This window comes from Ovis canadensis, chromosome 14 (assembly GCF_042477335.2).
Source record: "Ovis canadensis isolate MfBH-ARS-UI-01 breed Bighorn chromosome 14, ARS-UI_OviCan_v2, whole genome shotgun sequence".
Taxonomy (NCBI): domain Eukaryota; kingdom Metazoa; phylum Chordata; class Mammalia; order Artiodactyla; family Bovidae; genus Ovis; species Ovis canadensis.
This window is the reverse complement of record NC_091258.1, coordinates 59,083,357-59,099,084: the sequence shown is the minus strand read 5'-3', so window position 1 is coordinate 59,099,084 and position 15,728 is coordinate 59,083,357. Positions and strand designations below refer to the sequence as shown.

General features: G+C 47.0%; 1 protein-coding gene across 2 annotated transcripts; it reads left to right on the top strand.

The window, feature by feature from the left end:
* Positions 1-10,453: 10,453 nt before the first annotated feature.
* On the top strand, positions 10,454-13,830 carry KRTDAP (keratinocyte differentiation associated protein). Of its 2 annotated transcripts, XM_069550683.1 has the most exons (6): positions 10,454-10,549; positions 11,790-11,828; positions 11,924-11,965; positions 12,143-12,187; positions 12,998-13,045; positions 13,719-13,830. In XM_069550683.1, the coding sequence occupies exons 1-6, from the start codon at positions 10,463-10,465 to the stop codon at positions 13,755-13,757; spliced, it is 300 nt and encodes a 99-aa protein (XP_069406784.1). In that variant the 5' UTR covers positions 10,454-10,462; the 3' UTR covers positions 13,758-13,830. The 2 variants fall into 2 exon arrangements, with proteins under 2 accessions (XP_069406784.1, XP_069406785.1); XM_069550684.1 differs by lacking the exon at positions 11,924-11,965.
* The last annotated feature ends 1,898 nt before the right edge of the window (positions 13,831-15,728 follow it).

Sequence of the window (15,728 nt, the reverse complement as noted above, 5' to 3'; positions counted from 1 at the left end):
AGGTAACTCACCTTCCTCCTGAGTGTGCTCACTCACTCGGTCGTGTCCGCCTCTTTGTGACCCTATGGACTGTAGCCAGCCAGGCTCCTGTGTCCGTGGGATTCTCCAGGCAAGAATACTGGAGTGGGTTGCCATGCCCTCCTCCAGGGGATCTTCCCCACCCAGGGATCGAACCCACATCTCTTGCATTGCAGGCGGATTCTTTACCATTGAGTCACTGGGCTGCCGTCTGTGGGGTCACACAGAGTCGGACATGACTGAAGCGACTTAGCAGCAGCAGCAGCACTGGGGAGGCTCCTTCCTCTTGAGAGGGGTGCACAAAATGACTGGCATGAGGGGGAAGGAGAGATTCAGTTCCCAAGGCTTAGATCAGGGCCTGGCACAGGGTGGGCCCCAAATAGCTGATGAAGAAATGAAAGAAGCCGGGCCCAAAGCGAACTTAAGGGAAATGACTTGAAGTGCATTCGTTTCTCAGGTTTGTCCTTAAGCCGAGGTTCCTGCTTTATATTCATCTCTGAATTTCAAGGGCTTCCTTGGTGGCTCAGACGGTAAAGAGTGCAGTGCAGGAGACCCGGGTTTGATCCCTGGGTCAAGAAGATCCCCTGGCAAAGGGAATGGAAACCCACTCCGGTATTCTTGCTTGGAGAATTTCATGGACAGAGGAGCGTGGCGGGCTCCAGTCCACGGGGGTCACAAAGAGTCGGACACGACTGAGCCACGAACACTCACACTTTCCCGAGCTCATCTGGTTAGGGAGGGTCTTGCAGTACCTCCTCGAAGCCACAGGGGGGAGAGCGCGTCCGTCCCGGGGCTGCCGCTCTGTCCTTCAGCTGACTTGACAGCTGGCTTCCTTCAGGGAGCGTGAGGGAGCCACAGAAACTGCTGGACCTCACGTTGCGTCCTGCCAGTCCCTGAGGGATTGAGGCAGAAGCTGGGGATTGAGGGACTGAGGTGGTCAACATAGTTCTGGACTTGGGGCGTTCATAGTCCAAAGGGCTGAAAGACACCCTCTAAAGTTTAAAGCATGGGGTGAAGCAGGTTGAGGCCCTCTGGTATAAAGGATTCTCATAAAACAGCAGGCCAGCCCTTTCTCCTGCCGGGACCTCTGAAGCAGCTTCTTGATGTAGCCTCTGGCTTTTGAGTTTCTCCTAACATCCGTTCTCCCACAGCAGCCAGGGAGGCTCCCCTGCTCAGAATCCCCCACAAACCCCACTGTTGTTTTCAGTGGTTAAATCATTTCTGACTCTTTTGTGACCCCATGGACTGTAGCCCGCCAAGCTCCTCTGTCCATGGGATTCTCCAGGCCAGAACACTGGAGTAGGCTGCCATTTCCTTCTCTAGGGGATCTTCCAGACTCAGGGATGGAACCCGTGTTTCCTGCATTGGAAGGTGGGTTCTTTACTGCTGAGCCACCAGGAAAGCCCACAAATTCAATTAACCGTTGAATAAAATTTCAACCCCTGAGCACGGCTCAGCTTGTTCTGGCTCTGGTCTCTCTGTCCAATGTCAACCCAGATGTGCTTGGACAGTCTCCCAAAGAACACTGCTGTTACCTGTCCCTGAAACCCCGGATCATCGAAAGGCTAAAACCTTAATGACTTTTGGTCTAAATGCAAATCCCCAAGCCAGGTTAACCAAGGACACCTCCCCAACCACTCTGACATCACCTGGTCTTATTTTCTTCACAGAGCTTGTCATCCTCTGAAATGATCTTGTTTCTTAATTTTTTTGTTAGGTTATAATCTGTCTCCTTTAATGGAACAGAAGCTTCATAGGACAGGTTTCTGTCCATCTCGAATCTTCAGCACTAAGAACCAAAAAAGCTGCTTAATAAACATTTGGGAATTAGAGAATGGAAGAGGGGTCAGCATTAAGTGGGTTCAACAAAGTCTTAGCCTCTGTCAGCCACTTGTGAACGTAGTTTATAAGGTATAAGAAGTATTGAGATAAAGTAGGTGAATGAGATGGTCTATCTCCAAGTTGGTCAGCTTTGATACCGTATTCTGGGAATATTCATCCATGAGAACTGCATGAAAATTTCCCAATTCAGTCATCATTTGATATTTTTGAAAAAACAAACGTAATTCTGCTATCTGTCTAGCACAGGCCACTGTCAAGCAGTAACAAAATCTTTTCACGGAATGTATTAGTCATTATCCTCGGGGTTTTATAACCTTGGTTTGAATCTATCATAATGAAATAAAACTTTATTTCTTGAAAAAGAAAAAAAAGAATTAATGGGCTGCATCTAGGAAGTCTTCCTGGGAGAAGTGTAAGCAAAGTGTACACAGAGCAGAGGGTGGGCGGCAAGGGAAGAAGCCAGACCTGCTGGGCAACGTGACTGCATTCTTGGGTGTGACCACACACCGACATAGGGAGGAAAGGATGGGATAGGGATGCCCTGGGCTCTGCCTCTCCATGCCCCACACCTCATACCCTGGCCCCCTTTCTCTCCAAGGATTCTAGGCTTTTCACTTCGATGTTCCCCAAGACCCAGAGACCCTAGCATGCAGCCCTTCCCTGAGCCCAGGGAGGCTGGCTCCCAGCCCCTAGGTGTGTCTGTAATGTAGCAATCAGGGTTGGGCCTCGCCTCTCACCCACACTCAAGTTCTGGCAGATTTGGGGCGGAGTGGGCCAAGGCCTGTGGGAAAACAGGGGCTTACTGCTATTCTCGGAGTGAGAACTAGGAGGTCAACCAGACTTGGGGTTGGGGTGACACGGAGGCAGCCTCGGTGACTCTGCCTGACTCTACTTACCCTATGGGAAGCAGCCAGAGCAAGGCTGAACCTGGGAAGATTCTCCTGCTGAGGGTCCCATTAACTGAACTGTGGGGACTCTCTCTGCCAATGAGGATCCTCCTATGCCTCTCTTCCCAACCTGCCCAACCACTGGACACTGGACACTTGGGAAACACAAACTCACTGAGGCAGTTTAAATGGGAGAAGGGGAGACAGCTGGGAGAGAGGGACACTAGACTCTAGATCAGCATTTAGATCATAAATCTTGCAAAGCCAAAATTACCCTTGAAAATCAGTTCAGTTCAGTCACTCAGTGGTGTCCAACTCTTTGCGACCCCATGAATCACAGCACGCCAGGCCTCCTTGTCCATTACCAACTCCCGGAGTTCACTCAGACTCCCGTCCATCGAGTCAGTGATACCATCCAGCCATCTCATCCTCGGTCGTCCCCTTCTCCTCCTGCCCCCAATCCCTTCCAGCATCAGAGTCTTTTCCAATGAGTCAACTCTTCACATGAGGTGGCCAAAGTACTGAAGTTTCAGCTTTAGCATCATTCCTTCCAAAGAAATCCCAGGGCTGATCTCCTTCAGAATGGACTGGTTGGATCTCCTTGCAGTCCAGGGGACTCTCAAGAGTCTTCTCCAACACCACAGTTCAAAAGCATCAATTCTTCTGTGCTCAGCCTTCTTCACAGTCCAACTCTCACATCCATACATGACCACTGGAAAAACCATAGCCTTGACTAGACGGACCTTAGTCGGCAAAGTAATGTCTCTGCTTTTGAATATGCTATCTAGGTTGGTCATAACTTTTCTTCCCAGGAGTAAGCATCTTTTAATTTCATGGCTGCAGTCACCATCTGCAGTGATTCTGGAGCCCCCCAAAATAAAGTCAGCTACTGTTTCCACTGTTTCCCCATCTATTTCCCATGAAGTGATGGGACCAGATGCCATGATCTTCGTTTTCTGAATGTTGAGCTTTAAGCCAACTTTTACACTCTCCTGTTTCACTTTCATCAAGAGGCTTTTTAGTTCCTCTTCACTTTCTGCCATAAGGGTGGTGTCATCTGCATATCTGAGGTTATTGATATTTCTCCCAGCAATCTTGATTCCAACTTGTGTTTCTTCCAGTCCAGCGTTTCTCATGATGTACTTTGCATATTAGTTAAATAAGCAGGGTGACAATATACAGCCTTGACATACTCCTTTTCCTATTTGGAACCAGTCTGTTGTTCTATGTCCAGTTCTAACTGTTGCTTCCTGACCAAGAAGGTGTCAAATGGAAATAATCATAAGTCTGGCACGGCCAGTTGTTTTTGTTTTAACTTTTAATTTTATATTGAAGTATAGCCGATGAACAACATTGTGGTAGTTTCAAGTGGACAGCAAAGGGACTCAGCCGTATGTATACATGTAACCATTCTCCTCCAAACTGCCTTCCCGTCCAGGCTGCTACGTAACATTGAGCAGAGTTCAATGTGGCACACCCAATTTGTTTTTCTCCAGAACGTGAATGGAATTTCTTGGGTTGTGCACATGAAACAATAGGCTTGTGTTTAGAGGCATTATATAAAAGCACCTATCTTTAAACACTAGAAGACTATCTTTAAACACACCCTTGGTGTGGCAAAATGCTCAAACTATAAGAGGCATCTGGAATCTGAGTCAATTACAATTTCATTCTGGGGCATATGCTCAGTGAGGACCATTTAATCTTAGTTCTCTGTTTCCAGTTGATAAGAACACAGCTTCAGTTAGTCAGTTCAGTTGTTCAGTTGTGTCCAACTCTTTGGGACTCCATGGACTGCAGCACGCCAGGCCTCCCTGTCCATCACCAACTCCCAGAGTTTATTCAAACTCACGTCCATTGAGTTGGTGATGCCATCCAACCATCTCATGCTCTGTCGTCCCCTTTTCCTCCCACCTTCAATCTTTCCCAGCATCAGGGTCTTTTCCAATGAGTCAGTTTCTCGCATCAGGTAGACAAAGTATTGGGGTTTCAGCTTCAGTATCAGTCCTTCCAATGAATATTCAGGACTGATTTCCTTTAGGATGGCCTAGTTGGATCTCCTTGTAGTCCAAGGGACTCTCAAGAGTCTTCTCCAACACCACAGTTCAAAAGCATCAGTTCTTTGGCTCTCAGCTTTCTTTATAGTCCAACTCTCACATCCACACATGACTACTGGAAAAACCAAAACCTTGATTAGACCGACTTTTGTTGACAAAATAATGTCTCTGTTTTTTAATATGCTGTATAGGTTGGTCATACTTTTTCTTCCAAGGAGCAAGCATCTTTTAATTTCATGGCTGCAGTCACCATCTGCAGTGATTTTGGAGCCTCCAAAAATAAAGTCTGTCACTGTTTCCACTGTTTCCCCATCTATTTGCCATGAAGTGATGGCATGATCTTAGTTTTCTGAATGTTAAGTTTTAAGCCAACTTTTTCATTCTCCTCTTTCATCAAGAGGCTCTTTAGTTCTTTGCTTTCTGCTTTAAGTGTGGTGTCATCTGCATATCTGAGATTATTGATATTTCTCCCAATAATCTTGAGTCCAGCTTGTGCTTCATCCAGTCCAGCATTTCTCATGATGTACTCTGCATTTAAGTTAAATAAGCAGAGTGACAATATACAGCCTTGATGTACTCCTTTTCCTATTTGGAACCAGTTTGTTGCTCTATGTCCAGTTCTAACCATTGCTTCCTGACCTGCATACAGATTTCTCAAGAGGTAGGTCAGGTGGTCTGGTATTCTCATCTCTTTCAGAATTTTCCACAGTTTATTGTGATCTACACAGTCAAAGTCTTTGGCATAGTCAATAAAGCAGAAGTAGATGTTTTTCTGGAACTCTCTTGCTTTTTCAGTGATCCAGCGGATGTTGGCAATTTGATCTCCGGTTCCTCTGCCTTTTTTAAAACCAGCTTGAACACCTGGAAGTTCACGGTTCACGTACTGTTGAAGCCTGGTTGGGAGAATTTTGAGCATTACTTCACTAGCATGTGAGATGAGTGCAATTGTGCGGTAGTTTGAGCATTCTTTGGCATTGCCTTTCTTTGGGATTAGAATAAAAATTGACCTTTTCCAGTCCTGTGGCCACTGCTGAGTTTTCCAGATTTGCTGGCATATTGCGTACATCACTTTCACAGCATCATCTTTTAGGATTTGAAATAGCTCAATTGGAATGCCATCACCTCCACTAGCTTTGTTCGTAGGGATGCTTCCTAAGGCCCACTTGACTTCACATTCCAGGATGTCTGGCTCTAGGTGAGTGATCACACCATCGTGATTATCTGGGACGTGAAGTTTTTTTTTTTGCATGGTTCTTCTGTGTATTCTTGCCTCCTCTTCTTAATATCTTCTGCTTCTGTTAGGTCCATACCATTTCTGTCCTTTATTGTGTCCATCTTTGCATGAAATGTTCCCTTGGTATCTCTAATTTTCTTGAAGAGATCTCTAGTCTTTCCCATTCTATTGTTTTCCTCTATATCTTTGGATTGATCACTGAGGAAAGCTTTCTTGTTTCTCCTTGCTATTCTTTGGAAATTTGCATTCAATTGGGTATATCTTTCCTTTGCTCTTTTGCCTTTCACTTCTCTTCTTTTCATAGCTGTTTGTAAGGCCCTCTCAGACAAGCATTTGGCCTTTTTGCATTTCTTTTCCTTGGGGATAGTCTTGATCCCTGCCTCCTGTACAGTGCCACAAACCTCCGTCCATAGTTCTTCAGGCACTCTGTCTATCAGATCTAATCCCTTGAATCTACTTCTCACTTCTACTGTATAATTATAAGGGATTTGATTTAGGTCATACCTGAATGACCTAGTGGTTTTCCCCACTTTCTTCAATTTAAGTCTGAATTTGGCAATAAAGAGTTCATGGTCTGAGCCACAGTCAGCTCTTGGTCTTGTTTTTGCTGACTGTATAGAACTTCTCCAACTTTGGCTGCAAAGAATATAATCCATCTGATTTTGGTATTGACCATCTGGTGATGTCCATGTGTAGAATCTTCTCTTGTGTTATTGGAAGAGGGTGTTTACTAGGAGTGGTGCATTCTCTTGGCAAAAGTCTGTTAGCCTTTGCCCTGCTTCATTCTGTACTCCAAGGCCAAATTTGCCTGTTACTCCAGATATTTCTTGACTTCCTAATTTTGCATTCCAGTCCGCTATAATGAAAAGGAGATCTTTTTTTGGGTGTTGGTTCTAGAAGGTCTTGTAGGTCTTCATAAAACTGTTCCACTTCAGCTTCTTTAGCGTTGCTGGTTGGGGCATAGACTTGGATTACTGTGTATTTAATGGTTTGCCTTGGAAATGAACAGAGATCATTCTGTCATTTTTGAGATTGCATTTTAATTTGCTGAAATTAATGTATGCCTGCTCAGAGTTGCCGTCTATGGCTGTGCAGGCCACATACCACAAAAGGACACTTGAGACTTTCTTGGTTGTCCAGCGATTAAGAATCTGCCTGCCAATGCAGGGGACACTGGTTCAATCCCTGGTCCAGGAAGATCCTACATGCTTTGGAGTAACTAAGCCCATGGGCCACAGTGATTGAGCCCGTGCATTCTAGAGCCTGTACTCTGCCACAAGAGAAACCACCGCAAAGAGAAGCTTGCGCATCACAACTAGAGTAGCCCCCACTCGCTGCAACTAGAGAAAGTCCATACAGCAACAAAGACCCAGCACAGCCGAAAATTAAGCAAATAAAAATTAAAAAACAGGACACCTGTTGCAGAGGACTAGTAGGGGTTCCCTGCAGCTTTGCCCCCCAGCTCTCAGGGTGTGGGTCTAATTCCTACAAGGCTCTAGGTGTGCAGGCTGAGACCCCCTGCAAGACACAGTACAGGAAAGGAGTGATACAGGTGCCGGCTCTGGAATCTGGGGTTGTAATGCTGGCCTCACCACGCCCTGGCTGTGCGACCAAGGGTGAGCGGTTTAACCTCCGTGTGCTGTGATTCTCCTGCCTACAGACGGTAGATAATTGTAATACCCGCCTCACAGGAGCTCTGTGGGATTTCAGTGAGATCACGCACTTCGAGCGCTTAGCGCAAGGCCTGCCACAGAGTAGGACATCAATAAACTGGCTCACGTTATTATTAGCAGCATTTGCATGAGGTGGAAAGGAAAACAGGGAAATCAGTTTGTTGCAAAAGTTCTCTGGAGCCGGAGAGGTGATGGTGCTGGGCTGGTCTGTTTTTCTAGGTGATCCAGGCCGAAGTGTTCCTTCGTTAGCAGGTCTGGTGGGACTTCTTTACATCACATCGGCTCTCCTTGGTCGAGTCTTCATTTTGGTCATTCTTCATTATTATTTATGTATTTTTTATTTACAGCTGCTTTGGGCCTTAGTTGCAGCATGTGCGGTCTTTTGTTTGGGTGTGCAGGCTTCTCTGCAGTTGTGGCTCACGGGCTTAGTTGTCCTGCAGCACGTGGGATCTTAGTTCCACGATCAGGAATTGAACCTGTGTCCCCTGCGTTGGAAGGGGGATTCTTAACCACTGGAACACCGAGGAAGTCCCAGTTGGTTCATTGTTCATTCAGCTTCATTCACTGTTGACCCTATGCTGAGAGAACGGTGGTTAACGAGCTCCTTCAGGCCCTGTTAATTAGCTGGTAAGAATTCATTACGCATTAAAAAACTCATGTCCTCCAGAAAACCTTTTTGGGAGGTGCTCCACCCATCTGTCATTTTCTCACTTGTCCCCTCCACGAGCACCAACCTTGCGTGACATGCATGGTGACCTGGTCATCCGTGCTGGATGGTTTCTCAAACACTGTCTCCTCAGACAGCTCTGCAGAGGGGGAGGTGCTGTTAGAAAGACAGAGGAGGCTTCCTGAGGCTAAAGAGGGGCAGGATGTCGGGGACTGGGGTGTGGGGACAGGAGGAGAATTAAACCGATGTTCCAGCTTCTGGGGTTCAAGGAGACTGTTGCTGAGAAAGACCCAGCCCTCCCCCACTACGCCTGCTATCTCTGTGAAGCCCATCAGGCTGGGGTAAAGAGCCCAGTCTTCTTTTCTTAAAGGTTTTTTTTTTTTTTTTTTTTTGATATGGGCCATTTTAAAACTCTTTATTGAATTTGTTACAATACTGCTTCTATTGTTTATGTTCTGGTTGTTTGGCCATAAGTTTTGTGAGATCAGAGCTCTCAGACCAGGGATCAAACCCACACCCGCTGCACTGGAAGATGCAGTTTTAACCGCTGGATCACTAGGGAAGTCCTAAGAGCCCACTCTTAAAGGAGATCTTGCCTTGTCCAGGCAGCACCCATCTTCATTCCAGAACCTCCCTGTTACATCAGGAACTGGTTGGGCTGCCTGAACCTCGCTGCAGAGAAGGCTGCTTGATGAGGGTGGTTTGTTGCTTTGAGATGATACAACTTCCAAGCTGGGGGAGTGGGGTGGGGAACAGAATCAGCTCAGCGAAATGGTGTAGGCACTCAAAGTTTAGCACCTAGAGCCCATCTCCAACTGGGTAGCTCTAAGACCTGTTTTTGCTTTCCTGTGTTTCTCAGTTCTCTGTCTAAGGTCAAGATAGTTACCTCTCTGAAGATCCAAGAGTAAAAGGTGGACAGAGGAAGAAAGTGTACAACTTGGTGGAAGGATGTTTATATTCTAAGACGCTTAATCTAGCATCTGTAGAATCTCGCTCCATTCTAAGGCGCGGTGCTGGGGGATATAAAGATGATCAAGATATAGTCCTTGACCTCAAGGAACTTGACATTCTAAGAGGGAAGAACAGAAGTGACTCTAGGTACCATGCCAGAGAGATACAAATGAACTGCTATGGCAGTTCTGAGGAGGGAGGGAAAAGTTTTGGAGTCAGGGATAACAGGTGATGAGAGATATCAAGGAAGCTTTATCTAAGATGGGTGTTGGGTTCTGAGAACAAAAGTGGAGAGAAGAGAAGGCAATGGCACCCCACTCCAGCCCTCTTGCCTGGAAAATCCCATGGACGGAGGGGCCTGGTGGGCTGCAGTCCATGGGGTCGCTAAGAGTTGGACACGACTGAGCGACTTCACTTTCACTTTTCACTTTCATGCATTGGAGAAGGAGATGGCAACCCACTCCAGTGCTCTTGCCTGGAGAATCCCAGGGAAGGGGGAGCCTCATGGGCTGCCGTCTATGGGGGTACACAGAGTCGGACACAACTGAAGCGACTTAGCAGCAGTAGCAGCAGCATGGGCAGCTGCTTGGAGGAGGGAGTAAAAGGGTAGTTTTGGTAAGGAGTTCAGTTTGGCCAGAACATGAGGTATGTGCAAAGGGAGTGAAAGGAAGAAAAAGTTAGAAAGCTGGGTTGAGGCCAGAGCCTGGTAGGCCTTCAGTGACAGTGTAGGGAGTTTAGACAGAATTGGATAGGGTGGGAAAAAGCCTGAATTATAAACGAGGAACCAAGAGCTACAAGGAAAGGAGACAAAGACGAAAGGACAGGTTGCTTGGGTGCCACTGCCAATCACTTGGAGGGACAGGTCCAACCTGTCTCCATCTCAGCTCTGTTTGCATGAAGAACCCCATTGCTGGCTCACCTTTGTAGTGCCCAGGGCAGTACGTGAATTGAGAAATCCAAGGTAAGTAGGGAACAGTCCACACCTCCCCTTCCCAGAGCCCCAGGGGTGGGCAATAGGATCTGGAGGTGAGTCAGTGGGGCGGGGACCCCAGTTCTGCTCAGATCTGTCTCCCTGGGAATATAAAGGGCAAGCCTTGGGTTGCCTTGTCTCAGAGCACCCCAAACTTGCCATCATGAAGATCCCCGTTCTTCCCGTGGCCGTTCTTCTCTCTGTCCTGGCACTCCACTCTGCTCAGGGGGCGGCGCTGGCCAGCTCTGAGGTGAGCAATGTCACCTGGCTTCTCTTATTAGCTGATTTACTCCTCAGTTTCTTTATCCTCCATCCGTTACTGGAGAAGTGGCTCTTACCTCTGGCCATTCCCAGGGGCTGAAGGGGAAGCTGGGTCTCTGAGGAAGGGAAGACAGGAGGAAGGAGACAAAGCATTCCTGGGAAGGGGCAGAGAGGCTTATGTTTCTGGAAAGGATGGTCAAGTGTGGGGTGGAGGCTGGACATCCTGAGAGGGGACAGGGGCTGAGGCTGGTCATCTGGGTTCAACCACACCTTTTTTTGACCTCAGGAAAACCCCTGAGGTCCCTCTCTTCCCACCTTATCCCACTGTTGGGGGAGAATGTCCACGCTGGATATGAAAGTCAACGACTCCACTGCGTAGGATGGGAGCAAATGTCGTTGGGGAGCAAAAGGGGAGGTGACACGAACTTACCCCAGCTCAAAAAGGACAGTCCATATGCCACCTGCCTGCTGCTAAGTGGGAAAAGGTACCCAGTGTGGCCGGAGTTGAAAAGTTTTCCAGAGAACCTGGAAATCTGATTTATGAACTCTTACTAATTAAAAATGTTTAATTCAAATTAAAAAACAAACAAGCCAAATTACGATGCGATGTCAAAATTTGGGTCTAGCCTGTGGGCTACTGTTTGTGACCGCTGTTGTGGGAAGGAAGAAATAAGGGGGGGTGAAGCTGGGCAGCTGAGTTGGGGAGGGTGACAGACTGGAGGCACTGAGGTCCGGGGATGGGGGCTTGTACCAGCTGGAGTAGAGAGATGGAGACCGGGACTCTGGTGGCAATCAAGTCACAAAGCAAACCAAGCTCCATCAACTAAAGGCAGAAAGGGGTCCCACCTGCCTGCTAATCTCCCGCACCCAGCTTTGTGGGTTAAGTGGGGGTGTCTCAAGAACACCCCGAGCCTACCACAGAACCACACAAGCCAGTTCTTCTTGGGAGGAGTCCTCTTTTCTCCACCCTCTCCTCCTGCTGCGTACAAGGGATGCAGGCTTGGGCTCCGAACTCTCTGCCTCCCTCATGCCACCCTCCAATCCCTTTCTTGTCACCTGTATATCTGTCTACCGTTCGCCACCATGCTGGGACAGAGTGGGCTAACTGAGGCCCCCCGGGATGGAGAATGGGGCTGGCCTGTGGAGGGCGGCAAGGGGCAGAGAGGCTTTGGGGAAGGTGATTTGCCATCAGGCTATCATTTAGCCCCTTTCTCTTCTTCACTTTTCAGGAAGAGACCACCATTGGTAATTATGCAGCAGGACCCGAGGTAAACAACCTGTTTTCGCCGTCCGACTATGAGTTTGTCCCCTGTCTCTTCAGTGTTCTCCAGTAACTTTCTTAACACCCTGCTTCTTTGCCTAGGCCTTTAATGCCCAGTTCCTGAACATTGACAAGTTGCGATCAGTAAGTTTCATTCTCTAGAGTGGCCTCCACACACACTCCCATCCTCAAGGAGACTGATGCCTGGGTGGAGAGCTTGCAGGGTTTCCTCGGTCCCTCACTCTTCCCAGAGGGCCAGGGGCTAAGCTCTGTCCTTCCCTGGAAGTGACCCTCTTCTGGTCCCTTTCTCTCTCTGCAAAGGCTTTCAAGAACGATGAATTCCTGAACTGGCACGCTCTCTTTGAGGTAAGAGCTTGGGTGCCCTTTCTCTCCTGATTGTTTCCCCGGGTAGGGGCAACACATCCTGGTCTAGCCCTTTTGGTGCTTTCCTGGGTTCTAGGAGGGAGTAGCTGTCCCGCTGGAATGCTGCCCAGCTAAAGAAAGTTCCCCTGGGAGGCGGTCGTGGCCACACTTCGTTTCCCTAATGTGACCCACAAAGACAATCCCTGAAAAGTAAGAACTTAATCAGTCGAGGGTTTATTCAAACCTCATCCTCATCCTCCAGGAAGAAAATGAGGTCCTAAGTTGAGTGACTTACCTAAATTTAGAAGGCTAAAGCCAAGGACTTTCCTGGTGGTCCGGTGGATAATGCAAAAGGGGCCCAGGTTTGATCCTTGGTCAGGGAACTAGATCCCACATGCCACAACTAAGACTCAGCATAGCCAAATAACTAAGTGAAAATAAATATTAAAAAAAAAAAAGAAAGCTAAGTCCATGGCAGAACTGAAAGTAGAGCCTGTGGTGCGTGATCCTGCACATCCTATGTGCCCTCACGCAAATGTCTTCAGTTCTCTGAGCCTCAGTTTCCTCATCTGTGAAGTGGGTATGATGTCAGTACTGAAATCAAAAGATTGCTGCAAAGACCAAGTGAAATCGTGCCTGTAAAGTAGTCTGTGCAAGGCAAGCACAGATTACAGGCTCAGAAAATATTCATTCTTACTGTATTTATAAGACAATGACACCATCACCACTTCAGAGAACTCTGCAACAAGAGCTTACTGATCCGTGTTCACCTGACCTGTAACACATCACTCTCTTTCTCATTTTCTGTCTTAGTCTATCAAAAGGAAACTTCCTTTCCTCAACTGGGATGCCTTTCCTAAGGTAAGAGGAGGTGGGCATTAGGAGAGAAAGGAGGCTGGGGGCGAGGGGAAAAGCAGAGGATCTGAGCAGGAGAGTAAGGAAATGAAAGCGGGCTAAACGTTCTTCTGACTAAAGCTAAGTCAGACAGGGAACGGCAAATATCACATGATATCACTTATATGAGATATCTAAAAAAAAGCTACCAATGACCTATCTACAAAACAAAAACAGAGTTGCTGATATGGAAAATAGACTTATGATTGCCAGTGGGTAAGGGAGGGGAGGGATAAATTGGAAGATTGGGACTAACATACACACACTACTACAAATAAAATAGATAGCTAATAAAGACCTGCTGTATAGCACAGGGAACTCTACTCAATACTCTGTAATGGCCTAGATGGGAAAGGAATCTAAAAAAAGAGTGCATATATGTATAACAGATTCACATTGCTGTACACCTGAAACTAATACAACATTGTAAATCAACTATGCCGCAATAAAAATTTAAAACACAACAACAACAAAATAAGTCTAAGGGAAATTGCAGCCACTATAACTCAGAAGAGAATAGGAACTTAGACCAGAGCAGTGAGTCCTCTCTGTCAGAACCCCACCCTATCCTGGACTTCCTTAGGATCCTGGCTTCCCGTGCCCCAGGGTCTCCAATCTGACTGTACCCTCTCTCTCTCAGCTGAAAGGACTGAGGAGTGCAACTCCTGATGCCCAGTGACCCAGAAACCCAGCGCTGCTGATGCCACTGCAAGAGCGGGCTACTGATCACCATCCTATGATCACCTTTTGCTTGCTGCCTCAGTAACTCCAATAAAACATTTTCCAAACAAACAGCTCCTGCATCTGCATCTCTGTCCTTATCTTACTGGGCTCTCAAAAGGAATTAAGATGGAGTGGGATCCAAGGCTGGTAGGCAGAAATTTTGACTTCTGAGAGGATGGTAAGTAGAAAGGGCTTCCCAGGTGACGCTAGTGGTAAAGAACTCATCTGCCAAGGCAGGAGATGCTGGAGATGTGGGTTTGATCCCTGGGTTGGGAAGATCCCCTGGAAGAGGGCATGCCAACCCACTCCAGTATTCTTGTCTGGAGAATCCCTTGGAAAGAGAAGCCTGGCAGGCTACAGTCCCTGGGGTCTCAAAGAGTTGGACATGACTGAGTGTGTGTGTGCACACACACACATACACACACAGAGGAAGTAGAGAGGGTAGTAAGTAGTGAGATAGGATGAAGTGGGAAGGGCATATCAGGCTGGCAAGAGACCCCCTGTGTCTTAGCTCCTAAGCACTGGCTGACATCCTTGAGGAGCATGAAGTGATGAGCAGCTTGGTAAGATCCCCAAGGAAACTAAGCTGCCCTCTGAACATCTGGCACCCTGCCTGACCTGCCTCCTGAGAACCTGAATCCTCTGGTGGTGGTGATTTGGTATAACAGAGCTATCTGGGATTCTGGGCTCAGGACCCAGCTTGAATCATAAGAGCCCATCTGAAATCCCTTCTTAAAAAATTAGGTAGGTTATAGCTTTCCCAGTAAGCAGCCTGATAGTGAAAGTGAAGACGCTCAGTCATGTCCGACTCTTTACAACCCCATGGACTGTAGCCTACCAGGCTCCTCCATCCATGGGATGTTCCAGGCAAGAGTACTGGAGTGGGTTGCCATTCCCTTCTCCAGGAGATCTTCCCAACCCAGGGATCGAACCAAAGTCTCCTGCGTTGCAGGCAGACGCTTTACCATCTGAGCCATCAGGGAAGCCTGAGGTGATGTCTAAAAATGGTGTGTTATTCACTTGACCCAGAAAACCCCAGAGGATCCTTACTGAAAAAGAACAGATTGTTCTTAAACCAAAAGAGGAGGTTGCACAGAAGAAACAGATATCCCATAAGAAACTGCAGAAACAAAAGCTTATGGCCCAGGAATAAATGTTGCAAAAAATAAATGCAAATAAAAGTAAAAATAAAATATATGTAGGTTATAAAGAAAGAAAACTAGTGGTGTGACCCTGGGTCATTTTAAGCCTCCTTTCTTTATCTGTGAAATGAGTGTGGAAATAAACAAGAATGATAATAACTACCTTGAAGTGTTGTTATGAAGGTCAAATGAGATAAGGTATGTAAAACGCTTTGCACAGGGCCAGGCATATAGTAAGTCCTCAACAATTGCTTGTTTTCTCCACTTCCCTCCCCCACAACCTTGGGAACTGCAGTAAAGACCCAGATTCATTATTTACTCACTCACTCACCCACCCTCCCTCCCACTCAACCATCCATCCACCCATTTACCGCAAAGGTCTAGAAGTATGGAATGGATTCAGTTTCGGTTCCTGCAGACATACTCTGTCTGGAATCTGTGTGCTTTGTGTGGCTGCTGTATGTATTTAAACTGTTGAAATAGTTGGGGTTATTTCTGGTTTCTCTTGAAAACTGGGAAAATGAGACAAGGGACCCTCAGTTGGCTTAAATATGAGTAACAGCTGCCATCTTTACATAGGACATGGTCTCAGCTAAGTTCCACATGGCAAATTTCACTTATTTACATTGCCTTTTGGTTCTTACAAGCAACTGAACTTGCAAACTGTGGCCTGTAGTTTACTTGAAGAAGTAGACTACAAAGGGAAATTAAACTCGTGTATGGGGGAGGAAAAACTTCCCTCTACACTCTTAAGTTCTGTGGCTGGCCTAATAATTAAATGGACA